The sequence below is a fragment of the Gasterosteus aculeatus genome, chromosome 20, assembly GCF_964276395.1.
Source record: "Gasterosteus aculeatus chromosome 20, fGasAcu3.hap1.1, whole genome shotgun sequence".
Classification (NCBI taxonomy): domain Eukaryota; kingdom Metazoa; phylum Chordata; class Actinopteri; order Perciformes; family Gasterosteidae; genus Gasterosteus; species Gasterosteus aculeatus.
The window spans coordinates 20,379,649-20,396,355 of record NC_135707.1 but is presented as its reverse complement, the minus strand read 5'-3'; the positions used below and the strand labels follow the sequence as shown (position 1 = coordinate 20,396,355).

The 16,707-nt window shown below is 42.3% G+C and overlaps 1 protein-coding gene across 2 annotated transcripts in view; it reads left to right on the top strand.

Annotated features, from left to right (window-relative positions):
• The first annotated feature begins 2,683 nt into the window (after positions 1-2,683).
• Positions 2,684-16,707, top strand: part of grik2 (glutamate receptor, ionotropic, kainate 2) — a 214,978-nt gene continuing 200,954 nt past the window's right edge. For both annotated transcript variants that reach the window (XM_040164475.2, XM_040164473.2), the window contains exons 1-2: positions 2,684-2,992; positions 4,995-5,332. In XM_040164475.2, coding sequence (XP_040020409.2) covers positions 5,227-5,332 — 106 coding nt within the window. In that variant the 5' untranslated portion in view covers positions 2,684-2,992; positions 4,995-5,226. The remainder of the gene's footprint in view (positions 2,993-4,994; positions 5,333-16,707) is intronic.

Genomic DNA, 16,707 nt, shown 5'->3' with positions numbered 1-16,707 from the left:
GTGGAGGTTGAGGACCTTAGTAAGTTGGGGTACCCTGTACATTTTTGCACGTAGGTATACCTTTGTATAGATACACCAGGTGTAGTGGTTGTTGCCTCCTGTGTAACGTTTTCCTTTAGTCCTTTTTTAGAGAAGCAGGTAAGGTATTTTGTTTGACTTGTTTTGGATGAAGAGCCAGTGGTGAGCTAGGCCTCGTTTTGTTCTATTTATTTCATTTGTTTGGCACAACCTGTAGGTCCCATCTTCCACCATCTCCCTCCCTCCTATTGGGAGCCATCTTTTTGTTTAATAATAAAAACCAGAAAGAACCCTTTCACCCTGACTCTGTCGCCTGTCGTTGATTGTTGTTTTATTGTCCTGGCATCTACATATCTTTTTTCTTAATTAATGCCAAAATTGGCACTAAATCACAAATCAAGAATTTAAATTCTCTTTGTGTTAAACTGTATATTGAAATGAATCAAAATCAACTTATTTTTTTATTTCATCAGTTATGATTGCTCTCAAAAACATCGTCAATTCAGATTTAGGTCACCCCGAATCAGAAAGGAAAAGTCCCTTCTGACATGTCTCATCTTATGGGCACAGGGATTTCAGCTCCTTGTGTGGCCCATGGCTGAGAATAGTGGAGGCTGTTGAATCACAGAGCTGTCATTGACTATTTATTTGTGCCCCCCACAATTCAACTTTTCATGATGCACACTGAGCGTGGGGCCGGGGGGAAAGGGTGGGCACGATCAAAGCTCCCTTTCATTTGAGCTGCAGACTGTGACCTTAGATCAGCCTCCATTTCTGCAGGGATGTGCCCTTCACCACTAAATAGTATATCTTGTTGCAGTTACCTCTGACTGATGGCCCCGCTTTGTTCTCCTCCTTTTTGACCCAGCCTCTTGATTGTCTTCATCTTCAGCAGTGAACAGCACAAAATACATGCTCTCTGTCTAAACAAGCCAATTATTCCGGTAGTGAATGTGAAGTGAAGGGAGATCATTTCAGTTGCAAATCTAGATGTGTCGAGATTTTTCAGAGCTGAAAGACATTATCTCACGTGAAGTCAAGATATTGTCACCTGTTTCTCTAAACACAAATTGAGAGGGAGATACGCTACTCCCACCGCAGGCAGAGTCTTCATTAGCTTGAGGGAAAACATTGGTGACATGTCATTAAAGAAAGGAATTTATGATATGGTTAAACTAATTCATGCATATTGATATTAGACTTTATTTGATCAAATAAGTCATATGCTTCTGAAATGATTGAAGTTTTTCCTCGGAAAAGGCAGAGATGAATCCATGATTGATATTAGATTATCTTTTGCACATCTATTCTTTATTGAATTGTATCGTTAATCCATTTGTATTTATTTTTATGTAAGATTTAAATTGCTCTACATCCAGTTACAGGTTGGGAACCTATTTTCAAAGGCCAAACTGGGAGCATACGAAGTTGCAACGAAAAAAACTAACATGAAGCAGCAGATAAAACATGTCTTCTGGTGAAAATTTTTCGGTGGGATAAAAGGATAAAGGATGATTTATTTTAGCACAAACTGTACACAATGACACCCAGCAATGTATTCATATTTGAATACGTTCAGGAACTGAGTCTGCCCTGCAACCGTGATAAAAATGTTATCTTCCGTAATGTTCAAACGGCAAAAACTATGTGGTAGAAATATTTTCAATCAACCTAAACCTCAGCAACGGGATACTGTCCGTTCATTTAATTTCATTTGGCTTCTGCTCACTGTTTGCAGAACTGTTCGAAGCATGACTGTTTCATTTTTTCCCTTTTGACAAGAAATAAATATTAAGCAAGTGGCATATAATTCACTGCATGAACCTGGATTGAATTTCTGTCTTCACGAATGTAAAGCTATCTGCGTTCTGCGTACAGTCATTCTGCCTCCGGGGGGAAGTTGACTGACTGAGCATATTGTTGATAAAGATCGTTATTGCAAGGCAGTTTTCATCGGGAACATTGATCCTCCACTCAGCCTAATTTGCTGCTACCTACAAATGTTGTCCATTTAAGATGTGACAATGATGGAGCCTGGATTTATGCAGATGGCTATCATTTCTAAAAATACCCTTGCATTTAGTTTTTTTTGTATTAAAAGATAATAATAATATAATTTTGGTGACATCACACCTGATTGCAGAGGCCCTTCATTTTAGATTATAAAAAAATGAATGTGTAGGGTTAGCTTACTACCAAACCCCAGGCAGTGGGAGCTGCTCGCATTCAAACCTTTTTCTGCATTTTTATACATTTTCTTTTGCTCTTTTGACAAAACATTTACTTTTTTACTTTGATCAAATATTTTTATGCAATTTTTCTATCAACTATTACAAATGCAAATGAAACGGCATCCCATGTGCAGTAAGTCATTCTGAATAAGGAAACAAAATATCCCCGGGTTTATCCCCGAAAGCCCAAACACAGTGATGTATATTTAAATATCATTCAAACCTCAAGTGGCAGCGCTTTAACCTGCACAAACACCTACTCGACGCGATATATGTGTTAAATAAAATCCGTTCCGAACATATTAATATTTGATAGGACGTTTTTACCATTTAAATAAATGCACCACATTGTTGGATATATTTCATTCCCCACACATCAGTCGCTATAATGAACAGTGCCACACACCCGCAGGGCTGCATCTCCGCTGTCTGTGTTGCTCGCTCGGAGTGCGAAGGTCGACGGCGGTTCCACGGCTCACCTGTGGAGCGGGAAGGGGGTGACAACGCGCCTCAGACCGACCTGCCACCCATCCACGTACCCGTAAAAGAAAATGCCCATTCGACGTGGGTGAGTCCCCTGGTCTCGCGTGTGCCCCCCTGTTGCTTTAAGCAGTGCGTCCTGCCGTCCGACAGGAGGCGTGTCTCCCCTACGGCCGGAGCGCAGCGCAGCCACATCCTCCGTAGAAAGCAGCAACTTCTTTGCGCAGCTCCGGTGACTGTTCGCTGCTCCGGCTCTACCCAGGGTAAGCCCGCTCTATTCAACTTTACCTACATTTACATGTCTGTTCTCATCTTTTTGTTGCACGGTACGTGCTTTCAGGAGTTTCGGGAGAAACGTATTGTCCAATCTGCAGAACGCGCCGGGAGCCCCGTTACGCAGCGCGCCGGTCAGGTTTGAAGTTCATCCGTGAGTTTATGAGGGCAAATCCGCTTCGGAGCTGTGCACCTGGAGCCCGAAACGGCACTGCGGCTAAATGTGTCAGCAACAGAGCCTCGGGGACATGTGACCTCCCGTGTCTTTGCTCGACCTCTATTTGGAGACGCGAGTCACCTTTTTCGGTTTCCTCCACCTTCCTCTCCGCCTTCGCTGGATGTGAACTCGCGGAGACGAGACGCGCATTTAAATCCCGTAGTTGACGAGGACATTTAAATGAACTTTATCATCTCGCAGTGAAGGCTCCGCTCAGCCCGCGTTAAAGGTCCGCACGTGCTCACTGGGTTTTGAAGAGCCGTGTCTCCATCTGTTAGGAAGTATAGAAGAGAGGAGCCCGGAGGAGCGTTTTCTTTACCCGCAAACCCTGCACCTTTTCGGCCGCCGGGACTGCGGCTGTGTGCAGCTTCTCTTCCTTATTGTCACCTCTGTGCCTTAAAACATTGCGCAGGTTAACTCATTGCACGCGGACAGGTAAGCCGATCTCACACGGGTTCATTAGTCACAGTCACATTTGAGTCATTCATAGATATTTATTGATATCTCTCTCATATATATAATATATATACACACCACATTTAAATGATCAAAATTCAAATAAATAAATAGAGAAATCTATAAGTCCCGCTTCATACTGTGCGATGGTTGTATCACACTTCAAATTATGTCCCAATCACTTAATAATAATTTGGGCGTTTTATGAATTTAAAAGTCACATCCAGCCCGTTTCTAAAATGTAGACAATAGTTAATTTTGGTTTTCCAAAATGATTGGGCACCCACATTAGTGATGATTAAATGGGAGCTGTCGTGAAAGCGGGCGATATTTATTCATATTTATGTAGAAAGGATATCTAAGCTGTAGGCCTAAACGGTGTCCCGGTATGGACTCGGTCCAAACAGAATGACCCGCTGCTCCTTAAGGAGGCAGAGGAGCAGGGAGCTGGCACGATGAGGAGGAGCGGGACCTGCTCCGTGCCAACACGCACGGTAAACAGTCTGCACCCTCAATGCAAGGACGCCTTTACGAGCCTTCAATAGCAACCACACAACCGACCACATCACATATGGTCATATTTTGCTGAAAAGGCTGTTAATTCAAATTGCTGACATGGAGAAGCTAACTCTATATATAAAAGTGTGCGTGTGTGTGTGTGTGTGTGTGTAATTTACCAGCTAGAATTCAACTGACAACTTAACAGTAATTTCTCTTCTTCATCTAACAGATATTCAGTAGATATTTAGTGGCATGTATTTGTAAATAACACTTCCAACTTCTAGGAACACACTGAACATCACGCAGTAATTTAGTGATCCAAAGCAGCGCTTCTTAAATGAAATCAAATGTACCCAACAAAACGCAATGAAGAATTCCTCCTAAGAGCACCATGACCCCCCCGCGGAGTGTAACGCGACAGCTTCGCTTCACGGAGCCCGCGCTGGAGTCCAAGCCCGAGCGACCCCCCTCAGACACGGGCGCGCTGGTCACATTCGCGCCCGGAGGCGCCGCGGAAGCCGTGACGGCCGTCGAGATCTGGGAGAGCGGCGGCTCCTGCCGGCCGGGGAGGATCGGGGGGGGGGGGGGGGGGGGGGGCATGAACGTTTCGCCAGGCAATACAGATCAAGTGGCGAAGTGTGGTCAGCAGAAGCCGAGGAACATGCGCGGTCCACGCCGCGCGCTCCCCCGCTAGTGTCGGCTCGACGTCAGACTCCGCGCGGCGGTGCAGCAGGAGGAGCTCCGGCTGAGAGCCTTGAACCCCCCCCCCCCGACACACCCTCTCACCCCCTCCTTCAATCTCTGCTTGTGTCTTTCAGTAGATGGATCTTCTCGGGCTCCACCCCGCCTAACATGGATGCCCAGCCACCTCCACCTCCGTCTTCGTCTGCTGAGTCGGAGGCGCAGTGAGCTGGACGCGCAGTGCTTTCTTTCGCTAAATGGAGGCGGGGAAACCGTCGCCCAGCCCGCCGGTGGTGCCCAGCCGCCCCGCTTCACGCTAGAGACACAACTATTGTGTGGAATATACGGATTGAGGGAAGAACCAGCACCATGAAGATGACCCCCCTCCCGAGAATTCGGAGTACCGTCCGGCTGCTGCTGCTGCTCTTGCACCTACTGGGGGATTCTCATGGGATGCCACACGTCTTGAGATTTGGTGAGCTACTTGTTCTTTTTCCTTTCTGCTTGTTGGATCGGTGTTGCTTTATCCGCCCCCCCCCCCCCCCCCCCCTTCCCCCTGACCTGTTGGAGACTCCTTCTCCCCCCTTTCTGTTCTCCGGGCATAGTTGCCGTTGTGAGTGACGCGCGCAGTCCAAAGAGTTGGCACAGAGCGGCTCTGCTACAACGCAGCGCAGCCAACCATCGGCCACTTGTTGCTGTTTGGAAAGTTAACGTTTCCAGATATCACCACCCGTGTGTGTGTGTGCGCGCGCAATCATGTGTGCGTGTGTGTGTGGGCGCGTGCGTCATTTGTTTATAAGTCACACAATTCACATTAAACGGTATATTTCATTACTGAGTATTACGTTAGGTTGATGTGTCTGAGAAAAAAGCGAGTTTTATTTGTAATGCAAGCTTCACTTTTATAATTGGTCAAAAAAATAACTTGTTTTTTATTTGAACAAATTTCAGAAACACGAAATACATTTTTGAACTCCCTATTCAGCCATAATTAGCATTTTTAATTTGACTCATGCAGAAGGAAAAAATGATTTTGTCATATGGGACGAGTGTTGAGGCTGATGCTCAGGAAATCTATTCCGCCCCGTGTCTGCATCTCTTTACAGGGACATTATTTTCCCAGTTGGAACTATTTAGGATGTCAGTATTATGAAATACACAACAGAAGGTTGGTAGATTTGGACAATAGTTATTTTTTAAAATGCATATATCAGAAATGTAGCACTCCACCAGATACACGCTCATTGCTGCTTCAATGAACAACATACAGATATATTTACAATGTCGAACAAACGTTTTACTGAATGATCCAGTTAGTTTTTTATGGATTGTAAAAAACCGCGATGGTACGACAGCGTTTATAAGGAACTTCCTCAGTAATTAAATCAGCTATGTACATTTCTTTAATTCATGAATGCAAATTGATGAGGTCCAGATTGATTTTGCCTCTGATGGAGCTGGAGGATCTGAATCAAAGAGTAGATGGATAAATAGGTGAAAGCTTATGAACCTCTGGCCTGCAGGGGATCAGCAAGGTCTTAGTCAGCGTTACAACATGGCGACTGGTTCCAGTCCTTCAGTCCATGTGTAGAGGGGACTACCGAGAACTGCGGGAAACGCCCTCTAGCCCCTTCCTTACCGTTATTTACAACCCGGTAGGTTAAGAAAGCCTGTATTTGACAGCCAAAGGGTCAGAAGGATGAAGCTGAGCGGATACAAACAGAAACGGTCTGTCTGGAACTTTTATTCAGTTGTCTGTTGACAAATCTGTTCAGCCAGCATCTGTGAGCCTCTGATGTGAGTTTCATCACGGAAAGAGACGGATTTAAATTTGAGCTGTGAAAACATTGCTGGTCAGTGGCTCAGATAACTTTATTGAGTGGGCTTAACCTAAACTGCAAAGATGAAGCCCTGATATTAACCCTATGTACTATAGACATCTTAATACTACATTTCTAAGCAGCAAAGGATGAGGTATTCTGACTGTCGGTCGCTCCTATGGATCAAGCTCTAAAAACACTGGATCCTGGGCTTGTTGTAGATGAAATGTCCCTCTAATCAACTGTGGCATGTGTGAAAGGTCAATAAGCTATATAGACAACTAGTATGTGTAATGTGCACAGTTAAGATGAATACTTGGATCCTGGATTCAGTACTAAATTATATCATTAAATCCCCACACTTCAGAAATGAAGGAGGGTTATTGAGTGCTATCAGGCACTGTAAAGTTTATTTTTAAACAGGAGCAAGGGCCTCATAAAATTAGTCATGTCCTATAGCTTAACTCGTCCACTATTTAAACTCTGCTTCTTCAACACCACCAATTATGATTTCACAAAGGCGATTTGCTCTGACTCAGGAGCAACTTGGGCTCTGACAAATTGTATAAAAAATGTCCATTTGGAAATTCAAGCACAAGACAGAAACCACAGTGTCAGAATGCCACATCTGTTCTTTAAACAATCTGAGGAGGTCCTGTGATAAAAATCTTTTTGCAGATTCCAATTGGGACTTCGTAAAATAATTATACTTTGAATACTTGTTCACAAGGAAAAGAACATTAAAGCAGAGTACGAGCTCCCAGGGTGGGATTGTTTAGCACTTGTATTTACCACAGACAGAGTCTCACATACTGACAACCTCTGATGATAGAAAGCATATAACTGAATCCTCACGGCCTGTGGAAGATAGAACTTGATTCAGATTCTGAGGTTAGGACATTGGATTGTTGTGTGGAGGAGAAGCTATGTTTGGCGTCCATTCACACATTCTTTGCATGGTTCTTTAGAAAATAAATATAAGCTAAATAACTTAAGGTAAAGGAAGTTGTCCACTAAACATTACGTATAGAAAGTCAAAGATTTAATAAAATATTTCATATATCAGTTATTGACCGACTTTCCTCACATCCCAAAGAAAGATTATAGAGGAGTTTAATCATTCGATTTATACTCTCTCTCTCTCTCTCTCTCTCTTTGTATGTCAGTCTCGGTTGACGCAGTCGGCGTTAGCAGGAAGGTCATTGTCTAATGGGGCTGACAAGCTAAATGTTACAGGTCGAGACCAGAAAAAGCTTCTTTAGAAAATAATTCACTCTCTGGGAAGGCAAACTGTCAATAAGTGAACAGAAAAGTTGACATTACCCTCCAGGCACCGGCCCCCGTCTCACTGATGACATGTAAATAAGGAGATTTGCAGAGGAACTCGAGCTGCTTGGAAACAAGGGATGTCTTAACGTATCAATGCAAAATGGAGAGAATGAGGTATATAATGGGAGGTTAATTAAAAGTATCCCTCAATAAAAAATCTATTTCCCTATTGGCTTTTCAGTTCATCAATGGAGTTGCAGGCATGGGAGTTTTCTGAAGAGACAGCTTGGAGATGTTACTTATTAAAATACTATAAAGTGACAAAAGCTTCAACATTTTTTTATTTCAAAGTTGGAAATAGTCCTCATCAAATGCACAAATTCTACTTTTTTAAGGGATATTTGCTAAACACCACTGTGACCAGCTGCTTAACTAGCCATTTAAAATATATAAATTTCGCGCCGTCAATAGATAAAAAGAAAATTAACTAATTTGAAATTAATTTATCGCGATTAATCGCGAAACTGTTAGAGACTACATATTTTAAGTAACGGGTAATCACTTGAGAAAGCGTGTGTTTTAGACACTGTTGTTTAAATGTATTTTTAGTGGTGGTCCTCTGCAGAATGTGTGCTACGCAGGGCAGATGTTGAGATGGTAGTAGCCTAGCAGCTAGCTTAGCCTCAGTGCTTTAAGTGGTCCGTTTGCCACTCAGCCCCCTTCTGTTTGACACGTGGAGTAATTTCTCTGCACAGGTCTCCGCTGTATGTCGCGTCTCAGTTACTTTTTGCATTGGAAGTAAAAGAAACAAACTGGCTGCAGCATGCGGTGGTTTGTTTTTTGTGACTGCGTTAAAATATTTTATCGAAAGCTGTAAACTTAGGGGAAATACCGCCGTGTATGACGTCCACATGGTGCCCGCACCGCCGGACAAACAACTTGCCAACCCGACCCCCCCGGAGCCCCTCCTGTCGGGCTCATCCGCTTGCCCAACTACTGAGAGAGCGCTATTTAGTCAGTGCAAAAGTAAAGCTAAAGCTTTCTGAGAGTCTGGCACTGACAGATGGTGGAAGGAGAGAACGTCTGATGGAAAAATTACTTCCAATGTTTATCCTCTTCAACACAGACAAAGAGGCACAGGAGGGGTGAAAGAGGGGTTTGAGAAACAACGTGGTACACCTTACAGCCAGAGACTTGCACCAACCCAGAAGCAATACTAACTTAAATATCTTAAGTCAGTATAGTAATTTAGTCTTTATGTCGAAATACATGACCACATATATAATGGATATTGTAATGTAAAAAACTAACCCGATATCTAATACTGACCATGGAGTTGTGGTACCTTTACAATACAACGATACAATTGTGCAAAAAGCATAACTGATCTTTTGTCAGAGCCAAAACCAAACTGTCGTCAGAGGGACACAATAGAAGGTGTGTCCTATCCTCTCTCTGTGACATCTCAAAGAAAGCTTTGTTATGTTTCTGTGCACTTTTTCTGTTTCTACGTCTTACAAACCAAGCAACGGTAATTTGTGTTCACAGAAACGTTTCTGCTTTCTGCTATTGCCTATTTCCCTTCTTAAATGCTTTCAGAAACATATTCAAGTATGTTTTTGTGGAACAGTGAAGCTAAAACCAAGCACTGCTCACCAGTAGGAGCAAACGTTCTTTGACGGTTTGATTGGAATCTTGCTAATGCCTTTAGAGCACTAGAACTCTCATCGGCACGGGAAAAGGAAAACCCTTCCATGGGGAAAAAAGGAAACCTTAGTGAGAACGTGGAGAGGAGGATCCGCCTCCCGGGATGGACAGACTACAATGATGTCATGTGTACAGAACCAACAATGTATAATACATTCAATTCCTATAACAGAAATTGTTCAAATAATTCCGAGTAGTAAGCCAGGCGCACAGCAGGACGACTGGAGGGGCAACCACCATCAGATAGAACCACCATCACATAGAACCACCATCCACAGAAGCCTGTGGGGAAACAAAGCACAAAGACTTTAGGAGAGGGTAATGTTGGTTTATGATAACCATACTAGTAATAGTAATGTGATTAATATTTAAAATAATAATAATAGCAGCAGCAGGTGTCAACGTGGCCACGGTAGGAGGCAGGAACAGGGTCCAGATAGAACCATGATCCATGGAAACCTGTGAGGCGAGAAAGCACAAATACTCCGTGGAAGACACAAAGTTAGTGGTGCGCATTAATGTTTACGGTATACAGGACAGGATATAGTGACAGTTTGGGAAAATACAACAAAAGGTTATTTTAATGTTTAATTTAAACTTTTAAGTTGACCACTGCTTATTTCTCTGACAGATGCCAGTCTTGCATCCAGTTGACCATGTGTAAAACAGCAAACACACATATTTAACGTGACAACAACCTCTGCCAGGTTGAAATACATGGTTTATTGGCAGGCACAATTCAGTCGCATACTTTGACCAGCACACGTGGATTGCTAATTATATGTATCGCTACTGTTGACAAACAATCTACAAATTAACAATATGTCCTCTTATTGTCTAAATGGAGACAAGTGTGCTGCATTAAAAGTTATTTTTTGGAGTCAGTGGTTGGAGACTGTGTTTCCCCTGTGGGTGTGTATTGAACTGCCAGCTGAAACTATGTTACACTTGCTAGTGAAGTAAGACATTAAATCTTGGAAACAATCAATAATCATGATGCAAGAAAAACACAACCTATCAAGAAAATGAGGCCCAGGTTTAAAAAAGGTGCAGCTTGTAGACTATAAATTGCAATATGGTAAAAATGGATAATTATACAATGTTATATACACTGTTTGGCAGAAACAGCTCTGTGGTTGATCATCATTATAATACAAAACCAAGCAGTATGTCAAAGATTCAGCAGTGAAAAAACACTTTGGGGTTTAAAAAACAAGCAGAAACTTTCTACCGACAACACACAAAATGTACAAGACTTATTGATAACATTTGTGTTACAGTGCTATAAGACAGGGAAAGGGCGTCAGGAGGTGGAGTCAGGAACGGTTGTCAAAGGTCTGGACACACTTTCTCATCAATTTGAATGCTAAAGTATGTCCAAACTTTTGACTGGTACAATATGATAAGGGTATCACTCCAATAGATCCCTAGCTTACGATGCCAATGAGTGATAATACAAATGTCCTGTCGAGGGGGCAGTTGTTTTATGTGTTAATTGAGTGTGCAACACCTAGTAATTGCATTTTGAATCTTTTTTTCTTACACTAATGCTGCGCTCTTCCTCTGACACTGTCGCATGAGGATACACACTTACGGTCCGTTTTTGTTCACAGAAGAGTTTTATTAAGCTTCTTATTTTACCCAGATAGGCGTCTCCTCCTACTTGTGTAGGGAAGGAAAATTCTCATGGTCATTTTATTGAAAGGGTGTTGTTCACGTTGCACTTGCCTCAGCAGTCCCGGGGAGTCTCTGCTCCTCCGTATTCAAAAAGGGGACCGGACGGAGTGTTAGCACAGTGCCCGGTGAGCAGGTCGTGCATCTGCAGAAGATTCCCCATACAGGGCTTTGACCTCCGGTTAACAAGAAACTTATACAGGAGTTTTCAATTGTCAATAATCACAATCACCACGGAGTAAATAATACTCTGAACGTATTTTCCCACAGGTCAACTTACTAATATCAGGCTTAGACAATGTTAGATCATTTCAACCCTAGCTGGGAGTTCATCAACTACGCATAGGTTTAATACTCAAGCTTAAATATATATGTAGTCTCTTTGGTCAAGCTCGTTCACTCAGAGCCCAATATCCGGGCGGGTGCGTGTGAGTGTGTCATCCGAGTTCTGCTGCAACTGGCTGTCCTAAGAGGCCCTAAGCAACACAAACACAGGGCAGATGGAGGCTGAGGTTGTGGATAGAAGAATCTGACAACAGCACGGCCCTTCATTGTCTTTGTTCATGATCCTACACTCTGCAATCACGTTCCAGTCAGACTCACGTCCTTGTACTCAATAGGACCATTTTATTTTTTTCTCTCCTACTTGAACTATCAAGCAGAATTAGAGGAGGTGTGAGAAGTTAAGGTTACATGGAGCTAGAAACAAAGCTAAAGATATCAAGATACCATTAACATTATACCAACATACTCCTAATTGAAATCATCAATTAGGAGTATGTTGGTGAAGCTACATTTGACCTCAATCAGAGGGAACTAATCTCATTTGATGGAATCGTGTTGAGGAGACTATTTTTCTTATAGGAAGATACAAAAAACCAATTCCCTTTGCTTTCTCTGTTTTGAATGTGGAGCAGGTATTTGGTGCTTGAGTTATCGGTGTAGGACAAGGAAACAACAGATACTTTGCAAAAGCCATTATTGTATTCTAAGTCCATTTAATGAAGAAATGAAGAGCAGAACATAGTATCAACACTTTTTCAAGAGATGAATCCCTGGGAAGTTGCAGAATAATGGAAACCATTTCAGCTTTTACAATCAAATGCGCTTCCCCCACATTTCTCTTTTTTTAGCTCAGACTTTTACCTAAAAATAATCACCCGTGAACACTATTTTTTGCAGACTTGTCTCATTGTAAAATAAGAGATATGGAGACCACATAACAATATGCTCTGTATTTCCAGTAAGAATGTGCACCTAAACAAAACCACTACTGCTGAGTTAAGGTATTTTAAAAAATATATTTAGACCAATATTCTCTGCTGTTCTTAAGGTGTATTTTTGTTCATTATCCCTCTCTGCAGTGTAAATGTAGGATATATATTCTACACTGTTTCCATGTTTAAGTGTTCTGCAAGAGAGGTCAGAAGTGGTATTACAGTTTATTGCAAAATGTACAAGCATTGTAATTCAATTAACAGCCAGCGGTGTCAGGAAAAGGTAAAGGGTTCTCCATGACATTGAGACAAGGACAGTAGAACAACCTCTATCTGCTGCCAAAACATTTCGCTAACATCTTTGGACGTCATGCTGCAGTGACGGCAGAGAGGTAAATCTGCTATAAATCCAGCTTCAGCCCCAGTGGCATCAAGGACTCAGTTGAGTAAACTAGATATCCAAGGACAGCTTGGATGATAGTCTTGGCATTTGCCTTCATTTTCTTCTCCAGATATGTTGCAGCGTTTACTCGCATGCAAAAAGGAATTGGTCTGAAAATAAATAGTTTGATTGTGGGTTGAAACCGTGGTTCTATTGATAAAAAATCCAATGAACCCTGAAAAAAAATGAGGCCGTAGTTTGGGTAATTTTGCTTGGTTACTGTAATAATGCTTTTATTCTTCTATCTTACATTATCCAACTGGCATATGTTTGAAAGTATATAAATTGCTGAAACTTTAAGGTGAATTCCAACTGTTTCAATCGAGAGCCTCTCGTTCTGAATCAACAATAAATTGATCACATCGGTATAACATTGAAATGGTAGAAAATATTTGCCAATTGAACTCAACTCAACTCAACTAGGGTAATCAAGGGGCCTTGATGCCGAGTTCCCCCAAAAGATTATTTTATATGAATAAATTAAACAATACTTTACCTACAGCTGAGCCAAGGCCTAAGAAAAAGAGAAAGGGAGAAAGGGTTAACATTATCACTTGTTAGGTGAGCTAAAATGAGTAGATGTCTAGTGACGAGTTCAAATTAAACACCCAAAAATAACAGCACAAGATCGGAAAGGTCACATTTGACCCAGAGATACGAGGTCACATTATATCGGGAGATACAAGGGCATGTTAGACCCGGAGATAACAGTTTATAAAATCGCAGTCTAGCTCTTATCCCCTTTTAGGGAATACGGCGCAAATAACGTCCCGTTAGAGGCACGGGACGCAATGCTAGTCTCACACTCACACAATGGCAGGATAATGTTAACCGGGTCAATCGTTTCGCCTCGCGGGACTTGACCTGAGGCGTGGCGATAAGTTAGCTGCTTATGATATGCTTGGCCTGCTCAGTGGAAGACCAGGGACTGCTGTTTGTAAAGGTACGGGGTGCAGCTTTCTTACTCTTTGCCTGCGGAGCTTGTGCTGGTCCAGATTTTATCCCCCTTTTCCGCCCTGGTACAGGTGGCGGGAAGGGATCGATTAGCTCTCTGCCAGCTATGAGCCTGACCAACCTGGGGAGGCCCGGTGCTGGGACCACGGCGCTCTTAAGGTTAGCCAGAATGGCTTGTTGCTCGTCTGCTGGGGAGCTGCTGCCCCTCGTACGGAGGGTGCTCAGAGTGCTGGCCGTTTCCGGTTGTTGATTTAGCTTTCTCCGAAATCGATTGACGTCAGTTACCGCGAAAACTATGTTGTCCGAAACGCTTAGCCTTTTGCATCTGGTGCCTGCTGAAATGACAACTTGCATCCGGTTTTGAGCTGAAATGACACCTGACACTTTATTTTTCTGCAATCAAATGATGGCAATTTCTTTTTTGCAAACTTATGTTAATTTAAGGAATTGAATTTCCAACGAAATGTTAATATTTGACCATTTTGTCAAAATGATGGAAATATCTTGACCCGATTCACCAACTGTAACATTGGTTAATAGAAATTACTTTATTGTTAGTGCCTTGGAAAGAAGACACAGTCAGTGTATATTCCCTACAATACAGTCCTCGTAACCTGTCTTCAGCCAGTAGGCCTGTTTGCTGAGACAGAAAAAACAGAATGGCAACACTCATCATATCATCCTTCATTGAGGGTTTAACTCAAGCATATGATGTGTCAGTGACTCTTTTTATGCCCTTGGCAGCAAAGCCCATATTCCACCATTGCAGCACTTCCCCTTCACTTGTTCTTTCAGTTTATGATGATTTCCTACTAAGAGCTGCAGCTTTACTGGACTTATTTAATAGTAAGTTTGCAATGGTCATGTTTAAAAATGTTCAGGGTGTTACCTTGTGCGGTGACATACAATAAACAGTACACAATCCACAAAAATCATAGATCATACTTTCTTGAAACTGATATAACATCTAGTTATACATTGAAAAAAAAATGCATCTAGCTTTTTGGAAGGAGGCATATTGTGTTTGCAGTCTTTTGGCAATACTGTATTGATAAAAAGATGTCGGGGGTTTAGCAAATGCAGCTTATTCAGTTTGATCATTCTTGACCATGAAAGTCCCATTGACTTGTCTTTGGCAGTTTTACCACATCACATGGTCTTGTATGTCAGGGTTGGGTAGGAAGGCAGGACTCAAACTCAGACTTTAACAAAAAATACTTTAATAGTCAAAAACTCCAACAAAGTAAAAGGCCAACGGGCAAAAACACACACACGAACCAAGGGGGAAAAAAGGCAGGCAGGAACGAGGAACATCCAGACGGTAGACAGGGCCATCCGTGACAAAAGACAATGACGCCACGAGTGACAAACAACACACACTGCTTAAATACACTAGGGAGGTGCAGGTGATTGGACACAGGTGGAATCAATCAGACAATCAAAGGGGATGACAGGACCAGGCAGGAAGTGAAGTTACCTGGGGACACGAGTGGCAGAAAACTACAAAATAAGACAGGAAGTGCACCACACCGTGACATTGTACAGCAGATGGAGGTGGCTCAGCTCTAACTGGACGAATGCCATCCACTAATGAAATAGCAATCTAAACTCATATACTTGAGATGAGTAAATAATAGATATATTTATATATTTCTACATACTGCATTCTACATCTCAAATCATCTTGTAGTTTAGACCACCCACCTCTCAAATTCCACCCATTGTCACTTGTTCAATCCATAGACAGATATGGTTGAATAATGGTCAATGAGCTGGGAGTGTTTTGTCCAACTAGACTGGATTATAGTATAAAATGATCTTCATCAGGAGATGGAATTTACACAATTGTCACGTGAATATCAACGTTCAAACTTTCCATTTGTGTGGTACCCTGGTCTGGTCGTTGTTATTGTCTGCCATGTACTCTCCATGACTACTCATATCTGTGTTATTTTACTTGCTGTTTTTACCAAGCATGAAAGAATGAAATATTTAACTTAAATTCCTTTTTTGCCTTAGCACTGCCAGTCTGAATTATCAGCTTTATTAAATTGAGTTTAGCAGTGGTGGCTTTGTCAGCATTACACAGTGTCTTGGCCCACAGCCAACACACTGCTGGTAAATATATTTAAATCAGTGCTAAGCTGCTAAAAATATTCATATTTCACTCATAGCTAGTTTATAGAAATCTGAAACTGTCGCAGGCTGGCAAAATCAGTTACACGGATTAAAAAAAAAAATATATATATATATAATTTTACATTTTCAGAGAACAAAGGGAGCTGGAGCTGGTGAGCGCGAGCGGGGCGTTAAGCCCTCATGCACAGCGTGTGTTTTTCTGATATGGCTTTAGATGCTCTGTCTCACCCAGCTAGGAGATGCAGGAGGACTCATGCCATGTGCCTCTCAGGCTCATGGTACTGCTACGCATGAAGATGGTTAGTGCGCCACGTTATGATTATTCTAAAAGCTGCTTTTCTGCCTCCTTCCGTCAGCTTGAAACAGTGTTTGAGCGTGGATGTGGATGTAATTAGCCGCGTCTTAGATGCTGGCTGCGGCTGAGCCAGAGGTGACTTACAGTGAGGAATAACAGTGAGGGAGACACTCTGTACCTGTTGTCCTGGAATACACTGTGGTCATAATTGACCATATCCATTCCCTTTATCATTGTGACGGTAATATGAACCAGGACTCCTCATGACACACTGTCCTCCGCTCAGACAATTCTATTCTTGTGGTTTGTCCTACACTTGAGGCTCTGTGCACT